The sequence below is a fragment of the Phyllosticta citribraziliensis genome, assembly GCF_038025025.1.
Source record: "Phyllosticta citribraziliensis strain CPC 17464 chromosome Unknown J3D65scaffold_2, whole genome shotgun sequence".
Classification (NCBI taxonomy): Eukaryota; Fungi; Ascomycota; class Dothideomycetes; order Botryosphaeriales; family Phyllostictaceae; genus Phyllosticta; species Phyllosticta citribraziliensis.
The window spans coordinates 875,192-890,326 of NW_027117339.1; the positions used below are offsets into that span (position 1 = coordinate 875,192).

Consider the following 15,135-nt stretch of genomic DNA (forward strand, 5'->3'; position numbering starts at 1 on the left):
TCCCCCCTCTCTTCTCCCTTTGGCTTGGCCCGGCACCATCCGATTTGCCCTTGGTTGCCGATGGGTTCTGGATGGTTCCGTTTGGACAGACGGACGTACATACATGACGTGACGTGACGACGACGGCGGACCAGGGAGTCGTACATGTTTCGTCAGGACAGGGCGTGCGTGCGTGCAGAGCAGACTGGAGCGATGGATGGCGGGTTTGGATTGGGGTGAGGGGAGTGGGATGCTGACTTGAGATGTGTGCCGTAGCAACGTCGGCAGGGGATTGGTCACTGGATTCGAGATACGGCACAAATAAATCCATGTCTCGGATTGTTGTCTTGTCTCGTCTCTTGTCCTAGTCAAACGGCCAGGGCGCGGCGAGGGGGGAGAATTCACGGCATAGGCATAGGCATAGGCACAGTCAAACATGTCTCTCTCTGGCGTCACGCAGGAGACCAAGGGAGGCGCCACGACGACGCGACGCGACGCGACGCGACGCAGGCATTGGCGGCAGGGAGGGGTTGGCCAGACTACCACGCTTCTGAATCATGACGGCGGATTCGGGGTCGTGGATGGGCAAGATGTCCTTCTGGACAATGGTTTGGAGCAGCCGAAGTAAATTTAGGAGGGTTGCTCGTACAGGGCGGGACAGAGGACTGATGTGGTGGAGGACGGGGGAAGAGCCCCTTTTTTCATGGGCGGTGGCAGCGAGGTGGAGCTCGGGGCGCTGGAGGGAAACTTGGGTCGAGGGTCCCGGAGTTGCGTTGCGACCCACGTTCCCGTCGTTCGCTGCCGTCGGCTGCATCCCTGAGGCCAGCCGGCACAGGAGAGGCGAGATATCGAGGCTGGCTGATAGCCCACCTCACGCCGGCGCAGCTACCTGTAGTTGAGTTGATGATTTCTGAAGTGGTGGCAGCGGAGCGAGCGACAAGGAGTAACTGCCACTGCCAGCCAGGGATCATGCCCTGCCGACCACGCACGCTCGACGGGCCGCAGATCAGCCAGCGCCCTACGTGGGTGGGTGCAGGCGTGGGTATCGCTGCTCTGCCCCCAGGCACAGGCACAGGCACAGGCTCCCCTACTGTTCACTCAGTCTGCCCGGCAGCCATGTAACTTGTGTTAGCGTACATGACATGACGCTGAGGCAGTGACTTGGTGCGCCGTTGGACGCTGGCACATGGATCAGCCCTCCCTCTCAGGTACCTACAGCCGCCTGGCCAGTCATGGCACCGCACCGCACCGCACCGCACCGCACCGCACAGCACCGCACAGGAGACGGACGGCGGCGCTAAACTCAGGGCTTGCCGCTTGGCCTGGGGTGGAGTCCCCCTCAGACTGCCCGGTGGCCCAGTCGTGCGCTTGCGTCAAGCCCGTCACCAACTACAGCGACTTTGGAGATGACTAGTTCCCCCCGAGACCGATTGACTAGTTGATGTACAATCTCTCAATCTCTCCATCTTTCAACGCCCAATTTGCTCTCTCACTCTTGTCCCTCTCACTTTCACTCTCTCACTCACTCACACTCTCTCTCTCTCTCTCTCTTTCACCCGCTCCTCTTCTTCTCCCTCGTCCTCTTACTCCTCTGCACTGCTACACACCCGCATTGCACAAGTCGATCCGCCCTCCGCCCCCGTCGCACAGAAAACACGTCCCGCAGCCCGCCGTGCTACCTGCGCCAAAACGTCTATGCAGCTACACAACAATCGCTGCTAAACTTTCCTCCTCTCCCTCTCAAGCCGACATATCCACGCCTCCGCCCTCCCATGATTTGACCGTCCTACTCCCCGCCAATCCAGTCGCCCTCCATTTGCCATCAGCGCTTCTCCCCGCGCTGCCGCTCCTTTCCCCCCTCCCGCAATCCATTTCCTCAGCCGCTGCAATCAGGCCAGGTCTTTGATTTCTTAATTTTTTCCTTTTTCCCAGGCCATTTTCTACGCGCCACATAGTACATCCCGCATAACCCTGGCCGCGCCATGGCTCCCGTCCCGCCGCCCGAGGCCATGTCCTTGCCCCTCGCCGACTACTTCTTCATATCCGGCATCGAGTCGTCCCAGGTCTACGACGAGCAGCGCTCCCAAGGCGCCGCCATCGCGCCCACCGAGTCGACCATCCAAGAAGACACCGCCTTGGAGACCGACGACCGGCCGTCGTCCCCAGACGCACTGTCGCTCTCCAAGAGCTCAAGTCATGAACCCCGTCAATCAATAATCACCATAATCGGCCCGGACACCACCATTCCACCGACCCCGAGCAACAGGAGCAGTGCCACCATCAAGGGCTTTTCGACCGCCGGCTCCGCCGCTCTGAGCGAGGAGGATTTTGAAAATGCCCTGAGAAAGTTTGCCGCCGAGCGCGAAAACTTTCTCGAGGAGATACAATTCAGCGCTGGCACGCTCAAGCAGGAGGACCGTCCGAGACCTCGTCCCCGGACCCAGAGGATAGTCAGCGAGGAAAATGCGGGCGGCTTGAGTGCAGGAATCGGCAGCATCCGCCGGAGGATCAGCACCATGAAGAAGCCGACGGGCATGTCGCGTAACGGTACGTCCAACAAGCCCAAGATATCGACCATCCGCGAGGCTGACGGCCAGGAAGCTTCAATCCGGACATCGCGGCGCATGAGTGGCTACAACTCGGTCATTCCTGCCCCCCAGCCCTTCCACCCCACGCCAAATATGCATCCGCTCAAGAGGCGCTATGAGCCCGTGCTTCTGGACAGGTACCCGCCGAAGAACATGGTCGACGAGCTCAAGAGGAGAAACCCGTTCCCCGACTACGTGCCCATGTTTGCCTTTCCCAATGACGTAAATGTCGTCTCCTCTGATGAGAGGCCCAAGCCTACCTGGCACGGATTCGCCATGACCCAAGGCGACGGCTCCAAGCTCTACGGCATATGCTTGATCATGTGGGTGCCGTTGAACCCAGTGGCAGCAGAACAGCTAGAGCACCAGTGCGAGGAGTGGAGAAAGGCCAACATGACTCCCGAGGAAAGAGAACTGGCGGGGAGCTTGGGGGAGCGCCTTGCTGCCGAAAGGGCAAAGTTGTCGCAGCTCCTGGCCCAGTTGCCAACAGCACCGTCTGGCTCCGAGGAAAGAGAGCAGCTAGAGGATGACATCAGCGCTGTCGAGGAAAAAATCAGCCTGATGAACGATTTGCTACGCCCGGTGCGTCATGCAGCTGCCTCCAAGATCGATGGCCTTACCGACGGAGAGACTGGTCTTTGGATTCCTAGATCTTACGGTATCCTGGGCCGGGATGGAAACATGACGAGTTTCTGGAAAGAATGGCTGAGGGCTGTCGTGGTGCCCATGACCAACGGGGCTGTTCTCAGGGTCCCTGCGAGCTCACCGAAAATCGGCATGTGGCAACCGCTCGAGCGCTACGTTGTCAACCTGTGCGCCGAAGCAATCAGCCCCATTTCCTCGACGACGCAGGTCGAGATTGCCATTCGCGAGCTGCGCATGTACGCCCGCAGGGAGGCTCTGAACGAGATTCCTGGTTCTCGGAACGTCGATCTCTACTCCTTGTTCCGCTCGCTGTCGATCCAAAATATCGTCACGCTCTTCGAGTATGTCGTCTCCGAAAGCCGTGTCATCTTGCTCTCGTCCCACACGAGCATGCTCCACTTGGCCAGCCAGGCAATCACTCATCTGATCTACCCTCTCAAATGGGCGGGTGTCTTCATTCCGGTGCTGCCCGCCCGTCTGATCCAGGCCCTGGAGGCACCGTGCCCGTACATTGTAGGAATCGAGCGCCGCTACGACAATGTCGAGCTGCCCGAGGACGACTTTGTTCTGGTTGATCTGGACCAAAATGTCATCGAGAGCACGGCGCCTCCGTCTCCCCTTCCTCGCCAGACGCGTAGAAAGCTCATCTCGCTGTTGCAAATGGCGGCGCCGCACAACGTCAAATACGGCGTCCCGACGGGACCGCCTGCCTATGCCGTCGATGCCTACCCCAACGATTCCTTTGCTTCTGAAAACTCATCTCTCTTCTCTGCCAAGGCTCCCAGGTCGACCCTCGCGACATTTGTCAGTCTCAACTCGGCGTCTTTTGGAGACTGCGGCGCTCGAGTTTCTCCCCCCAGACCGTGCGTTTTCAATGCCATGATGTCGTCTCGCACCGAAAGTCGTGGAGGCGAAAGACCTTCGACAAGCTCCACGGTCAAGACAAACAATTCACCACCATCGTCGAGGACTTCGCCCACTTCAACCATGTTCCCTCCACCACCGTCTACTCCCATTTCTCGTAGCGACTCAGGTTACGCCCTGCAAGCCAGTCTTCGCGAGAAGCGCTCCGCCCAATTCGACGCGGTATCACGACGGAGCTCTTCGGTACTCAAAACGACCTTCGGAAACAAAATGTTCGGCCGTAGTACTAACGACTTGCAACAGTTTGGTCCGGAAAGGATGAATAACTTGCGAAGACCCAGCCAGCCCCTCATGGGCCACTCGGCCAATGGTCACAATGCCAACCTCTCGACCTCGACCCTCGGACCCGACTTCCGCCTCGGCTCGTCCGGTTCGTCATACGCCCCGTCCGTCTACGCTCAATCCACCCTCGCCGCCTCGACCATCATGCCCAACACGTTTTCGGCCCCGGTACGCAACTCGGAGACGACGCAGTGGTGCGAAGGTCACTGTATGCAGTGGAGACCCAACGATGAGAGGACCTTTTGCTCCATCTGTGAAGAAAGGTCCGAGGATGGCATTTACAAGTGCGGCGGTGAGTACAGCCAGTTTGGTTCTCGAACGTTCTTTCTGACTCCATCACAGGATGCAGCATGTCTGCGCATGCCAAGTGCCTTGGCCAGATCTGCCTCGTCTGTCCATCTGCTTTCCATCCCGACTTGATCCGTGCAGCTTTTGTGCGCTGCTTTGCCAGTCTCTTTTACACATACAGGCGCTTTTTGGGCCCTGCGTCATCTGACCAGAAGAAGTCCGGCATGATTTACAAGTTCAACATGGAGGGCTTCCTGAGGAGCATGCCCAACGACAACCAGGAGTACTTTACCATGCTCCAGGACACTCAAGGTGCGCTCACCATGACTCGATGGCTGATGTCTCGACTGACTCGGTATTAGCATTCAACGAGTTTATTTACGAACGGGAGACCATGTCGTCGGACCACCCAACGGTCAAACTTTTTGACCAAATCATCCTCTCAAAGAAGAACCGTGGCCGCACGTCCATCTTTTCCAAGTCCTCGACCGACTTCCTCAACGACACCTCGGACCACCTGTGGCGTTCGGCTGCCGCGACGCCGCCTTCCTCTCGCTTCCCCGGTGACTACAGGTCCATTGTGAGCCGCGCGCCGGCCAAGCTGGACCCTACGCTCATGAAGGAACCGAGAGTCATCCAAGGCATGCCACGCACACAGGAAAAGACCAAGAGGAAGCCGTTGTCCGGCATGTTTGGAAGATGAACATGGCAAGCCGAGTATCCGACTTGCCAATTGTCAAACACGCAGCCAGTGACTATGTCGCGCTGCTAGCACCACCCCAGATCATGCCGACGGCAAAGGCGTCTGGCATGACGTCCATCGTCATACTCCAGCGCCGCCGGCCGGACATGTCCATGCTGGCGCTACATAGTCTCCGTGGGAGCCGAATTTCGCCCTCCTCTGCCGTATACCCCGCCTCCATTTAGGAATCACCCTAATCAGGACGCTGGCGCCCTCTTTTGTCGAATTTTTCGCCAAATACTTGGAGCTTGGAAAACACAGCTGACGTGGTTGTTTTGATTATCAGAGAAAGTGCGTGATGCAATTGACAGGGAATACAAAGGGAAATCACATCCCACATCCAAAAAAGTCTTGGGAGGTTTCCATTGCAGCAAAAACTTTCCCTTCGTGTTAGAACTCCTAGCCCTGAAAGAGCGACGAGGGCGTTTCCACTGCCGTCTTCTGGCGGTTTGATGGCTTGTTGTTCCTCGACGCTTGTTTGCGCTTTTTCTTCGCCCTATTCTCCTCTTGTGCTTGCTTCTTTTTTCGATTGTTCTTTCCCAGGCGCGTGCGAAGCGGCGATGTTTCTGTCTGCCTTTTTCTTGAGCCTTTTGGATACTCCCCCACCGCTTTGTCGTCGTTTGTTGTCTTTTGGCTCCTGTGCCATCGCTGCCAGCGCCTGACTTTTACTGCCTTGCCTGCACGCCTTCTTGTCGTCCGCTCCCCCGTCCAGTCCTGTCCGCCAGGAGTTCTTATTCTCGGCAGGGACTCGGGTCCTTGTCTTTGGCTCAGTCAGATATGATCTCACACACTGACACTTGCTTCTTTTTCCATGTCTTCTTTTTTCAACCTTGGTCTTTTGCCTTTTTTTGGTTTCACTTGGATACACACACAATGCAGTCCCGTTTGCTCTGCCGTTGTTGTTGCGCTGCGTTGCATCATCCATCCAGCATCGGGACTGGCGCGGCGCTTGGTTTGGTATATGGCACGGTAGAATGGATTGGATTGGATCGGAATACTGGGCGAATGCCCACCTTCTTTGGACTGTTGGGCCAGCAACTTGGGTTTTGATTGATGGGTGTTTCTGTTCTTTTCCTTCTTTCTCGTGGCTGCTGCTGCTGCTGCGTGTCTCGTGGAGACGTTCGCATTGGGTTCAATCACGTCGATCGGGCGTCCAAAACACGACTGGCACGGTACTCAGCGATGCAAACTCTCCCCCGTCGTCTGCGCGACTGCAACGATGCCTTCGGCGACGGACCCGGACGGCAGCTGCCTGAGACCTCTTTTTCCCCTTCTCTTAACATTTTTTGCTCCAAAAGAAAGGCGACCGACCGGGCTTGTGTAGCTTAGAGATAGAACGCGGGTATTTACACACATATCCACAGAGAGATGTACATAATTATCAACACCAATCAATTGATAGACTACAACAAACATCGCATCTCATCGTCATGTGTGTGCAATGTGGGTCTCGCATTGATATGTACCTTGGCCAAGAAATGAGTGTAAACCAAGCAAGAGATACCGAGAGCAAATCCCACCCAATTTGTGCCTTGTCCCGCGGTACATGCTCGCTCGGGACGGACGGGTGGATGGATGGACCCTCTCTCTCCCTTCGTTCGACCCCGCCCCCACCTTCCCGTTCACTTTGAGCTCGTCGAGCTACTAGCTAGAGCTGCCCCACGCGTGCGCATGCGTCACTACTGGCTCTCTGGCTTGTTCATCTAGCCAACTACGCGCATGCTCGGCCGGCCAACTTTCTTCCGCTGTACTGCAACCCCATGTAGGTTTGGCCCTCTTCGGCTGACTGCGAACGCGAACGCGTACTACAGCATCTGAAGTGCGGGATTCTGGGAAAGGCTGCCGCATCTGCAGCGCGAGGTGAGCCTTGAGATCTCTTTACCTTTGCGGCTCTTCGATCGAAGTGCTTTCCTGGTGCGTGTCGGGTCAGGTCGTCGTCGTCGTTCGTGCGTCTGGTTTCTGTGTTGATGTTCTCCTTGTCTTTCACCTTTTCTTGCTTCACCACTGAATTGGCCTTCGTCGACTGCACATGTCTGTCTGTCTGTCTGTCTGTCTGCGCATCATCGCTCTCTGCTATCCGATCGTCCCAATTGCTACAATCTTTCCCACTATCTGTTGGCATATCTCTCAAGCTGTCACACATCGTACATCTCTCCTCGTCTTTCAATCCCACAGCCCTCCTCAACCGTCGGCGACGCGTCTCCGGTTATGCCCCAAACCGATCACAAGGCTGATGACGGCTGCGAAGAAACAATTGCGTTCGAAAGACCGCGCAAACAAACCCACGACAGAGAATAAGACAGTAAACCACAAGAACGTATCAGGAAACGCCAACAGACACAAACACCACAACCATGCCATACGAACTCGCAGGCCGCAACGTCCTAATAACCGGCGGATCTCGGTACACCCCCTCTCCCCTTCCCTCCCGTCCTCCCATGCCCAACCCACAAAACTAATACCCCCTCCCACCCCCAGAGGTCTCGGCGCAGCCATCGCGCTCGCCTTCGCCGCCCAAGGCGCCAACGTCGCAATAAACTACCAGAGCAACAGCGGCGCCGCGGCCGCCGTGCTCGACCGCCTAAAGCAGGAGCATCCGCGCGTCAAGGCCGTCGCGCTGCAGGCGGATGTGGGGAGCATGGCGCAGTGCGCGACGCTGGTTGAGCGGGCAAAAAACGAGTTGGGCGGGTTGGATGTTGTCGTTGGTAATGCGGTGAGTTTGTAGTTGGGTTGAGAAGACGGTTGGATAGATCGCTAACGACGTGATGCTGTAGGGCTACACCAAATTCTCGAAATTCGGCGATTTGGACGCGCTGAGCGAGGAGGATTGGGACAAGGCAAGTGTCGATTTCTATCCGTTCTTGCTTTCCCGTTGGCAACTAATCATCATCCGCCGAACAGTGCTGGGCCGTCAACGTCAAGGGCAAGCTGGCGCTCCTGCGCGCCGCGCTGCCCACGTTCAACGCCAACCCGGACGGTGGCGTCTTTCTCATCACGGGGTCCGTTGCGGTATGTACCGTCTGCGCACTCTCCATTTCTTCTCTTGGTTCCGTTTCGGCAGACAACGATTGTCTGTTCAAAAGGTCGTCTGTCTGTTGTGTCTATTGGGTACACGCTCTGCTTGTGCCTTTGTGCAGGACGTCAGGGCCTCCCAAATCCCATTTCAGTCTTGGAGAAATACTAAAGAAACATACCCCCGCCAGTTCAACGTCCAACGCCAGACAGGGATATTGTGGCTAATGGTCTCGAATACAGTCCGTCCAACAAAGCGGCAGCTCCATGGCGTACAGCGTGACCAAGGCTGCACAGCTGCACCTGATGAAGTGCCTCGCGGCCACGCAGGGGGACAAGGTGCGCGTCAACGCCGTGCTGCCGGGCATACTGCTCACCGACTGGGTACGTGTCATCTCTGCCATAGCCAACACCCTCCGTTGCCCTCCAGTTGTTGTCTGCCTTGACTAGGGCAGTGGGCGAACTTCACTAGACGCGGAGCTCACAAATATGCTGACGCCGTGCAGGGTGAGATGTATCCCCCCGAAGCCATCGAAACAATGAAGGAAAAGTCTGCGCTCAAGTCGGTGACAGACCTGCAGGACTGTGCGGACGCGTACGTCATGTTGGCCAAGAATACGTCGATTACAGGGGCAAAGATCCAAGTTGGTGAGTTTGTTGGCAAAGCGCTCGTCTCCTTCTGCCGTGCTCTTCGGATGCGAATGCCGAGCTCACTGCGATTCCAGATGCTGGTCTTTTTGTCAATTCGGCGTAAAGATATTCGGAAGTGGGCGCCGGCCGTGATGGAAGCGGTGGAAGATGGAGATGAGCCGCCGATAGATACTGGGCATGCTGCATGCATTGTGCCCAGAGAGGTTTCCCAACTGCGGTGTAGAAATGAATGTCCTGGAGAGGAACACGGTCTTTTCCGAAAGGATAATTCGCGTCCAGGACCTTTGCGCCTGATCCCAGCATCGTGTAGTGACTTCCAGGTGTTTCTACGCACCTCAATCATCGTCGGCCGCGAACTCCGTGTCGTCGAGTCCCCTGAGTATCTCGTCGATGCTCCGCGGGTCGTCAACGGCCCAGACACCACCGCCCTTGACGGCGCCCTTCATGCCCACCTCCTTGCCAACCAAGTTGCGTCCGACCCTGCCAGGCCCAATGCCCAGCCATCTTCGTACCTTTTCTTCTTTATCCAGGTATTTGACGCTGCCCCACCAGTCGACCGTCTCGACGCACTGCCGGGCAAGCAAGTCCTTGAGCTCAGCCGCGCTCCGAAAGGGCCGCGCCTTCACATTGGACACGCACGGCATGTGGCCCGGCCACGCGACTATTTCGCCGCCACCAGGAATACTCTTACTCGGCTGATCGAGGAGGCGGCGCATCTCGGCTTCGGCGGGCTTCATGAGCGGGCTGTGAAAAGGCGAGTCTGCCTTGAGCCGCACGGCACGCGGGTCATGGCCGCCAAACTGACGGACATGGGCCAACAGCGTCGTGATGCGCTCGATGCTGCCGCTGAGGACAATCTGGTTCTTGCTGTTGATGTTCGCAACGAGGACCTGCTGGACGGCAGGCAGCGAGTCCTGGACGCTGTCGGCCTTGCTGCCGAGGCCGCCATAGCCCAGAAACTCGGCGAGCGCGTCCGTCAGCGCAGCCAGACGCTCCTCGTTCTCGCACACCAGCGCCACCATGCCGACGTCGCCGCCGCCAATGGCCGCGCTAGCTTCCTTCGCGCACTGCGCCATGACCTCGCCTCGTCGCCGCACCATGCGCAGCGCATCCCCAAAGGCAAGATTGCCAGCTGCTACCAGCGCTGCGAACTCGCCCAGACTATGGCCGAGTGTGAAGTCGACTCTGGTCCGCACGTCGAAGCCAAACTCTTGCTCCAAAACTCGCAGTATCAGTACAGACGTGGCCATGATGGCCGGCTGTGCGTTTTCGGTTGCCGTCAGCCGTGCATTCGATCCTTCGGATATGATGCGCGTGAGAGGGGTGCCGCTGAGGGCGAGGGTCGTGTCGATCTCGTCGAGGACGGGCTTGACGGTGCGCGGAAAGGCTTCGAGCCAGGGCCGGATCATGTCGACGCGTTGAACTCCCTGTCCTGTTGGGGCGATAGGTGAGCAAGCGTGCTCGAGGGGTGGGAGGGGTGTAGGGAAATATCACCTGGGAAGAATAGCGCCGTCTTCGGCCGGCGGGGTGGGCGTGCGGTGTCGGCGGAGAAGTGTCGACATGAGGAATAGGTGAAAGATGGCAAGGGTCTGGGGCGCGGACGGCAGCCATGTTTTGCCAAAGCAGCAGGAGGACGAGTCGGGGGCATGTTTGGGAGGTCAGGGCGTGGAGAGGGGGATGGTAACGACGGGACAGACGATGGGATGACTGACGGTGGGTGGGACGGACATGCACAGCACTGGACCGCACCGTACCTACCGCACGGCAGTGACGCACCGAGCTTAAGCTCGAGCTCGAGCCACTGAGGTGTGGGGTGCCGGCGTGCCGACCCGAGGGCTGCCCTGCGGATTTCTTGGCCTGAGGCCAACTCCAGGCTTCCAGGCCTCCAGGCCTCCAGGCATCCAAACAATTTTTTCAAACTTTCGCTTTTCGTAAAATGCTTCTTTCAACCTCTTCTCTCCATTACGCGCAGCAGCTGGCGTCTGACAGCGTTGTTGGTGCAGCAGAAGGTCAAAACAACAAACAAAAGCCGGCATCCATGACCCATCCAACACCACTCACGGCTCTGCTATGCTCTACAAGGGTTGCTACCGAGGCTGCCTCCGACAAGGGATGAATCGACATGTTTACATGTTCGGAACGAATTACGCAAAAAGAACTCGGTGGATTCGCGGGCCTCGGCCCACGTCCGGGTATATCAGCGCGGTAATAACCAGACATCAAACATGGCTTAAGCTGCAGCAAAGAGCAAACATCATGGAACATCTCGCAGCACGCGTGCCGGATTTCCTGTCACGAAGCTCCGTTCCGGTATCACCTGGACCGTCGCGATTAGCAACCCTATACCATTGCCCAAGGACATTCTTTCGACTTACCCCGTCTGGACCAAACATTCTCCTGTTCAGCACCGACCCGGCCGCGACGATGGTGCCCTTCTTGATGCAAATTCCGGATAATATGGTCGAGTTTCCGCCAATGAAGACGTCCTCCTCTATCGTTATCCCTCTCGAGATTGTCTGTACCTCACCTCCGTCCCCGCGCAATGGCCATTTATAGGGGTCGCTTGTGTAAATCTTGACATCAGGTCCGATGACGGTTCGTGGTCCGATGAGTATCTTGGCTCCGTCTTCAAAGTTGCAGTTGGACCCCACCATAACTCCTTCGCAGATGGTGATATTCCAGCCGTAGTCGCACGTAAATGGGCCCTCGATCCGAGCATCTTCGGCCAGGCGGCCAGTCTTTAAAGCCTCTTCGCCGCGACTTTCCAGTGGGGGCATAATGACGTTTCGCAAGAGCCGCATATCGCCATCTTCGCGAAGTCCAGCCAAGAGCGCAAAGTTGTACTTGCAGAGCAGAGCTTTGCATCGTTTACGGTAGTCGACAAGGACCGGATCGCTCCGAAGATATGGCCATCCCTTCTGCATAACCTCAAAAATTGTCTTGGGAGGTGATGGTGGCTGCTCATGGTTGTACCTGGCCCCGCGGGCCAGAGGCGTCAACTGGGCATCCAAGACGGGTCGAAAGATGCCAGCACTAAACGAGGCGTGTCAGTAACCGAAGAGGAAAATTCAACGAGATTGGGCAGATTACGCACCGTTGTGTTTGTTGGTCCTTTTGCTGCTCAGACACCCAGGAAGTTGTTTGCTCTTGCAGCCCCGACTCGCCGTCTGTCGTTCGTCTGTATGGATCCGAAGGAGCCCTCGCCATGATCGAAGGATACTCGGGTCCGATGGAGCGGTCTTGTGAATATGTACGTTGCGGTTGCTCCTCCCGAGGAGAACCCCATTGGCCGCGGAAATCACATTGGCGGTCCTCGTTGATCGCCGGCAGTCGTGGTTGGCTTTCTTCTGTTCTGATTGTGCCTCTATTGTCGCTGACTTGCTCCCCGATTGGCCTTGGAATCAATGTCAGTTGCATTCAGATTGACACTTTGATCTGCAGCTATCTAAAGACTGAAAGTGCTGATAGCACTTTACTCCCGCTGTCGTCTTCTTACCTCGGAAAAATCCTGGGGCTCTCTGAGAAGCTTTGCTTTGATTGTATCGGGGTCGTCTTGGGGATTCCTGACTTTGGCCAGCTTGTTGTAAGGTAGCCCTCGCAGACGAAGCCGCCGCGGAGGCAGTTGTTACCTATACGCTTGTCAGCATTGAACAAGGAGCAACCGAGCATCCTACGCACAGACGGGCTTGGTTTCGTCGCATTTCTTTTTGCGGCGCCTGCAGGTTTGGCAACCTGTTTTGGTCCGATTGCTAAAGTTCTACCATTTGTGTCAACACGCGCGGATGGCACGATAAACGCGGAAGAGCGTACCCTTTTCCTCTTCTTTTGTGGGTCGATTTGTACGCCTGCCTTGGTGATTTCGGTGATGCCGGAGTTTTCGCTGGACAAACGCGAGCTTGGCGCCGTTTCCTTCTTGAGTGCGGAACCATGACCTTCTTCAGGGTCATGGTCCTCGGGCTTTTCGATGATGTGTGCAATCGCGCCAGCATTGTCGTATGCAGAGTCGGTTCGCTCAGACTGATTTGAGCCATGGGATTCTCGTTGGTCACCAGCTGTGGATCTGGCGACCTTGTGCTGTGCTTGGGTCTGCTTCTGATGGCGCTGGTCTAGCCAAGGTTTTCTGGCCTGGGCGGACTCGGGGTCCTGCTTTTCCACGGGTCGCATGTCTGCTTCGGGTGAGTCGTCGTCAGATTCGAGGTTGGAGGTGCTTTCATAATCGTCCGAGGCAGCGCGAGCCTGGCGGTCTGGCGATGGGCGTTCCGAGTCATCGTTGGGGTCGTCTGTTGCTAACCTTTTGCGCTTCTTCTCGGCAGGCGGCGTGTATGGGATTATGCGGAAGTCGGATGACCTCTTATAAGGGCTTGGAGAATTGTTTCTTCTTGAATGTGGATCGGTAGGCGGTGTCGGATCCACCACGTTCTCAGTTTTACCCAATGCGTGCCCGTGCTCGGTCGGTAAATCTTCATGAACAGCAGTCATCTCAGGACTGGTCTCCAACGAGGACTGAGTGCCGGGCGGCGCAACCATGGCAACTTTAGCAGCTTGGGCGCGAGATGGTCGACTGTTGACGGCGGTAAATCCTGCGGCGGGGTTCTGAGGGTAGTCTGGAGCATTGCGCATGACCAAGTCTCGAGTTTCCTGGGCCATGGCACCAGATGGCAAGAGCAGCGAGGGTCAGAGGCGACTGACGACCTGAGAGCGCAGACGGGTCAAGTGCGCAGACGCGGCAACCGAAGGTGAGGTGGGCGGCGGCCGGCCAGGAATTTTGCTGGGTTCCGTCGAGGGTCAGCGGCGGGCTCGTGGCTAGTTCTTGTCTAAGCAGGCAGCTCTCGAGGTTATTGTCCTTGGGCGCGCATCAAGCTCGTGTGGGCGAGGTCGAGAGTGGACATGGAGGAAAAGCTGGCGCAAGGCAAGGCAAGCAGGCGGCTGTTGGCGCTTATGGGGACGAGGCGTGTCTTGTGCGGTGCACGCGCAAGCTAGCAGGCGGGAAGCCGTCTTCGCAGAGATAATGGGCCGACAGCTAGGCGCGATGACGGCCGGTGAGGGAGCAGTGGAAGTAGAATAGAGGACGGGACGGGGATCAGCTGTGATGGTCGCGAGATGGAGGACAACAGGCGGCGGAACAAGCCATGGTGATTGGACTGCTGTCGAGCGAGAGAGAGGCGACAGGCGCCAGGAACATTGCAACAGGTCGGGTCCACGACTGGCTGACTGGCTGGCTGGCTGGTTACTGGGTTATGGGACTTGCTTGGGCTGGCCCCCCCCCCCCCCCCCCCCCCCCCCCCCCCCCCCCCGGGCTGGCCGCTGCGGTGCGGTGCGCAAGCCAGGCTTGGTCCCTTCAGGCGAGGGGGGGGCCACCTACGGTACCTTGTACAGTACCCTACCGCCAGCCGCCGCATATCACCACCTCTCCCTCCTCTTCCTCTGCTGCCTCACACTCCCGCCTCAGCTCCTCCAGTCCTCCAGGTCCCAATCGACCACCTCTCCACGTGACTGACCACATTCCGTTCTTCTGCTCCCCCCATGTCCACTGCCCCCCCATGTCCAAAACATTGCTCGCCAGACTGCACACCCTCAAAAGCGACAAGTCCTCTTCATCCCAGCCTGCCTGCATGCCACAACCCCCCATTTCGCTCTAGCCTGCGCCAGCAATGCACTGCTACCCACAGCCAATGGGCTGACATCATTGTTGACTGTTCTTCACATCACATCCACCCCAACCCGTGCTGCTGTACTTTCACAAAGCTCGTGTTGGAAATGCTCCTCTCTGCCGAAAGTGTTGGCTTGTCCGACGACTGTGCCAATTGCAAGCGTAGAGTCGACCAAGTAACCAACACTGCTGGCATGCCAACAAAGGCACAGCGCAGTCAAGACCCACCCTTGGCTGTGTTTCCAACCAAGCTCCCGACGCCAAACGAGCTCTTGATTTTCTTCTTCTTCTTCTTCTTCTTCTTCTCTCCAGCGCGCCACTTCCCTGCGTGCCCCGAGTAACTTGTCATATCCAGTCGACGGCGACTCCACCTT

At 57.3% G+C, this 15,135-nt stretch overlaps 4 protein-coding genes across 4 annotated transcripts; 2 read left to right on the top strand and 2 right to left on the bottom strand.

Moving 5' to 3' along the window:
• Window positions 1-1,961: 1,961 nt before the first annotated feature.
• Window positions 1,962-5,789, top strand: J3D65DRAFT_690018 (dDENN domain-containing protein; the record flags this gene model as incomplete). Its single annotated transcript, XM_066803903.1, has 3 exons — window positions 1,962-4,710; window positions 4,761-5,018; window positions 5,069-5,789. The coding sequence occupies 3 exons, from the start codon at window positions 1,962-1,964 to the stop codon at window positions 5,407-5,409; spliced, it is 3,348 nt and encodes a 1,115-aa protein (XP_066658531.1). The 3' UTR covers window positions 5,410-5,789.
• A 1,630-nt stretch (window positions 5,790-7,419) lies between these two features.
• J3D65DRAFT_613090 (short chain dehydrogenase/reductase family protein) lies at window positions 7,420-9,360 on the top strand. Its single transcript, XM_066799083.1, has 7 exons — window positions 7,420-7,852; window positions 7,927-8,161; window positions 8,223-8,285; window positions 8,350-8,457; window positions 8,704-8,844; window positions 8,967-9,108; window positions 9,186-9,360. The coding sequence occupies exons 1-7, from the start codon at window positions 7,803-7,805 to the stop codon at window positions 9,212-9,214; spliced, it is 768 nt and encodes a 255-aa protein (XP_066658532.1). The 5' UTR covers window positions 7,420-7,802; the 3' UTR covers window positions 9,215-9,360.
• Window positions 9,361-9,446: 86 nt separating this feature from the next.
• Window positions 9,447-10,520, bottom strand: J3D65DRAFT_664648 (acyl transferase/acyl hydrolase/lysophospholipase; the record flags this gene model as incomplete). The annotated part of the gene is made up of 1 exon (XM_066802756.1): window positions 9,447-10,520. The coding sequence occupies one exon, from the start codon at window positions 10,518-10,520 to the stop codon at window positions 9,447-9,449; it is 1,074 nt and encodes a 357-aa protein (XP_066658533.1).
• An 845-nt stretch (window positions 10,521-11,365) lies between these two features.
• On the bottom strand, window positions 11,366-13,758 carry J3D65DRAFT_664649 (uncharacterized protein; the record flags this gene model as incomplete). Its single annotated transcript, XM_066802757.1, has 6 exons — window positions 11,366-11,428; window positions 11,487-12,144; window positions 12,206-12,505; window positions 12,608-12,740; window positions 12,790-12,868; window positions 12,922-13,758. 6 exons carry the CDS (start codon window positions 13,756-13,758, stop codon window positions 11,366-11,368), a joined length of 2,070 nt encoding a protein of 689 aa, XP_066658534.1.
• Window positions 13,759-15,135: the final 1,377 nt, after the last annotated feature.

Coding starts and splice junctions, on each gene's coding strand:
- J3D65DRAFT_613090 (XM_066799083.1), top strand. CDS start 7,803: ATGCCATACGAACTCGCAGGCCGCAACGTCCTAATAACCGGCGGATCT. Junction 8,162..8,222: donor ATGTTGTCGTTGGTAATGCG/GTGAGTTTGTAG, acceptor GTGATGCTGTAG/GGCTACACCAAATTCTCGAA. Junction 8,845..8,966: donor GCATACTGCTCACCGACTGG/GTACGTGTCATC, acceptor GACGCCGTGCAG/GGTGAGATGTATCCCCCCGA.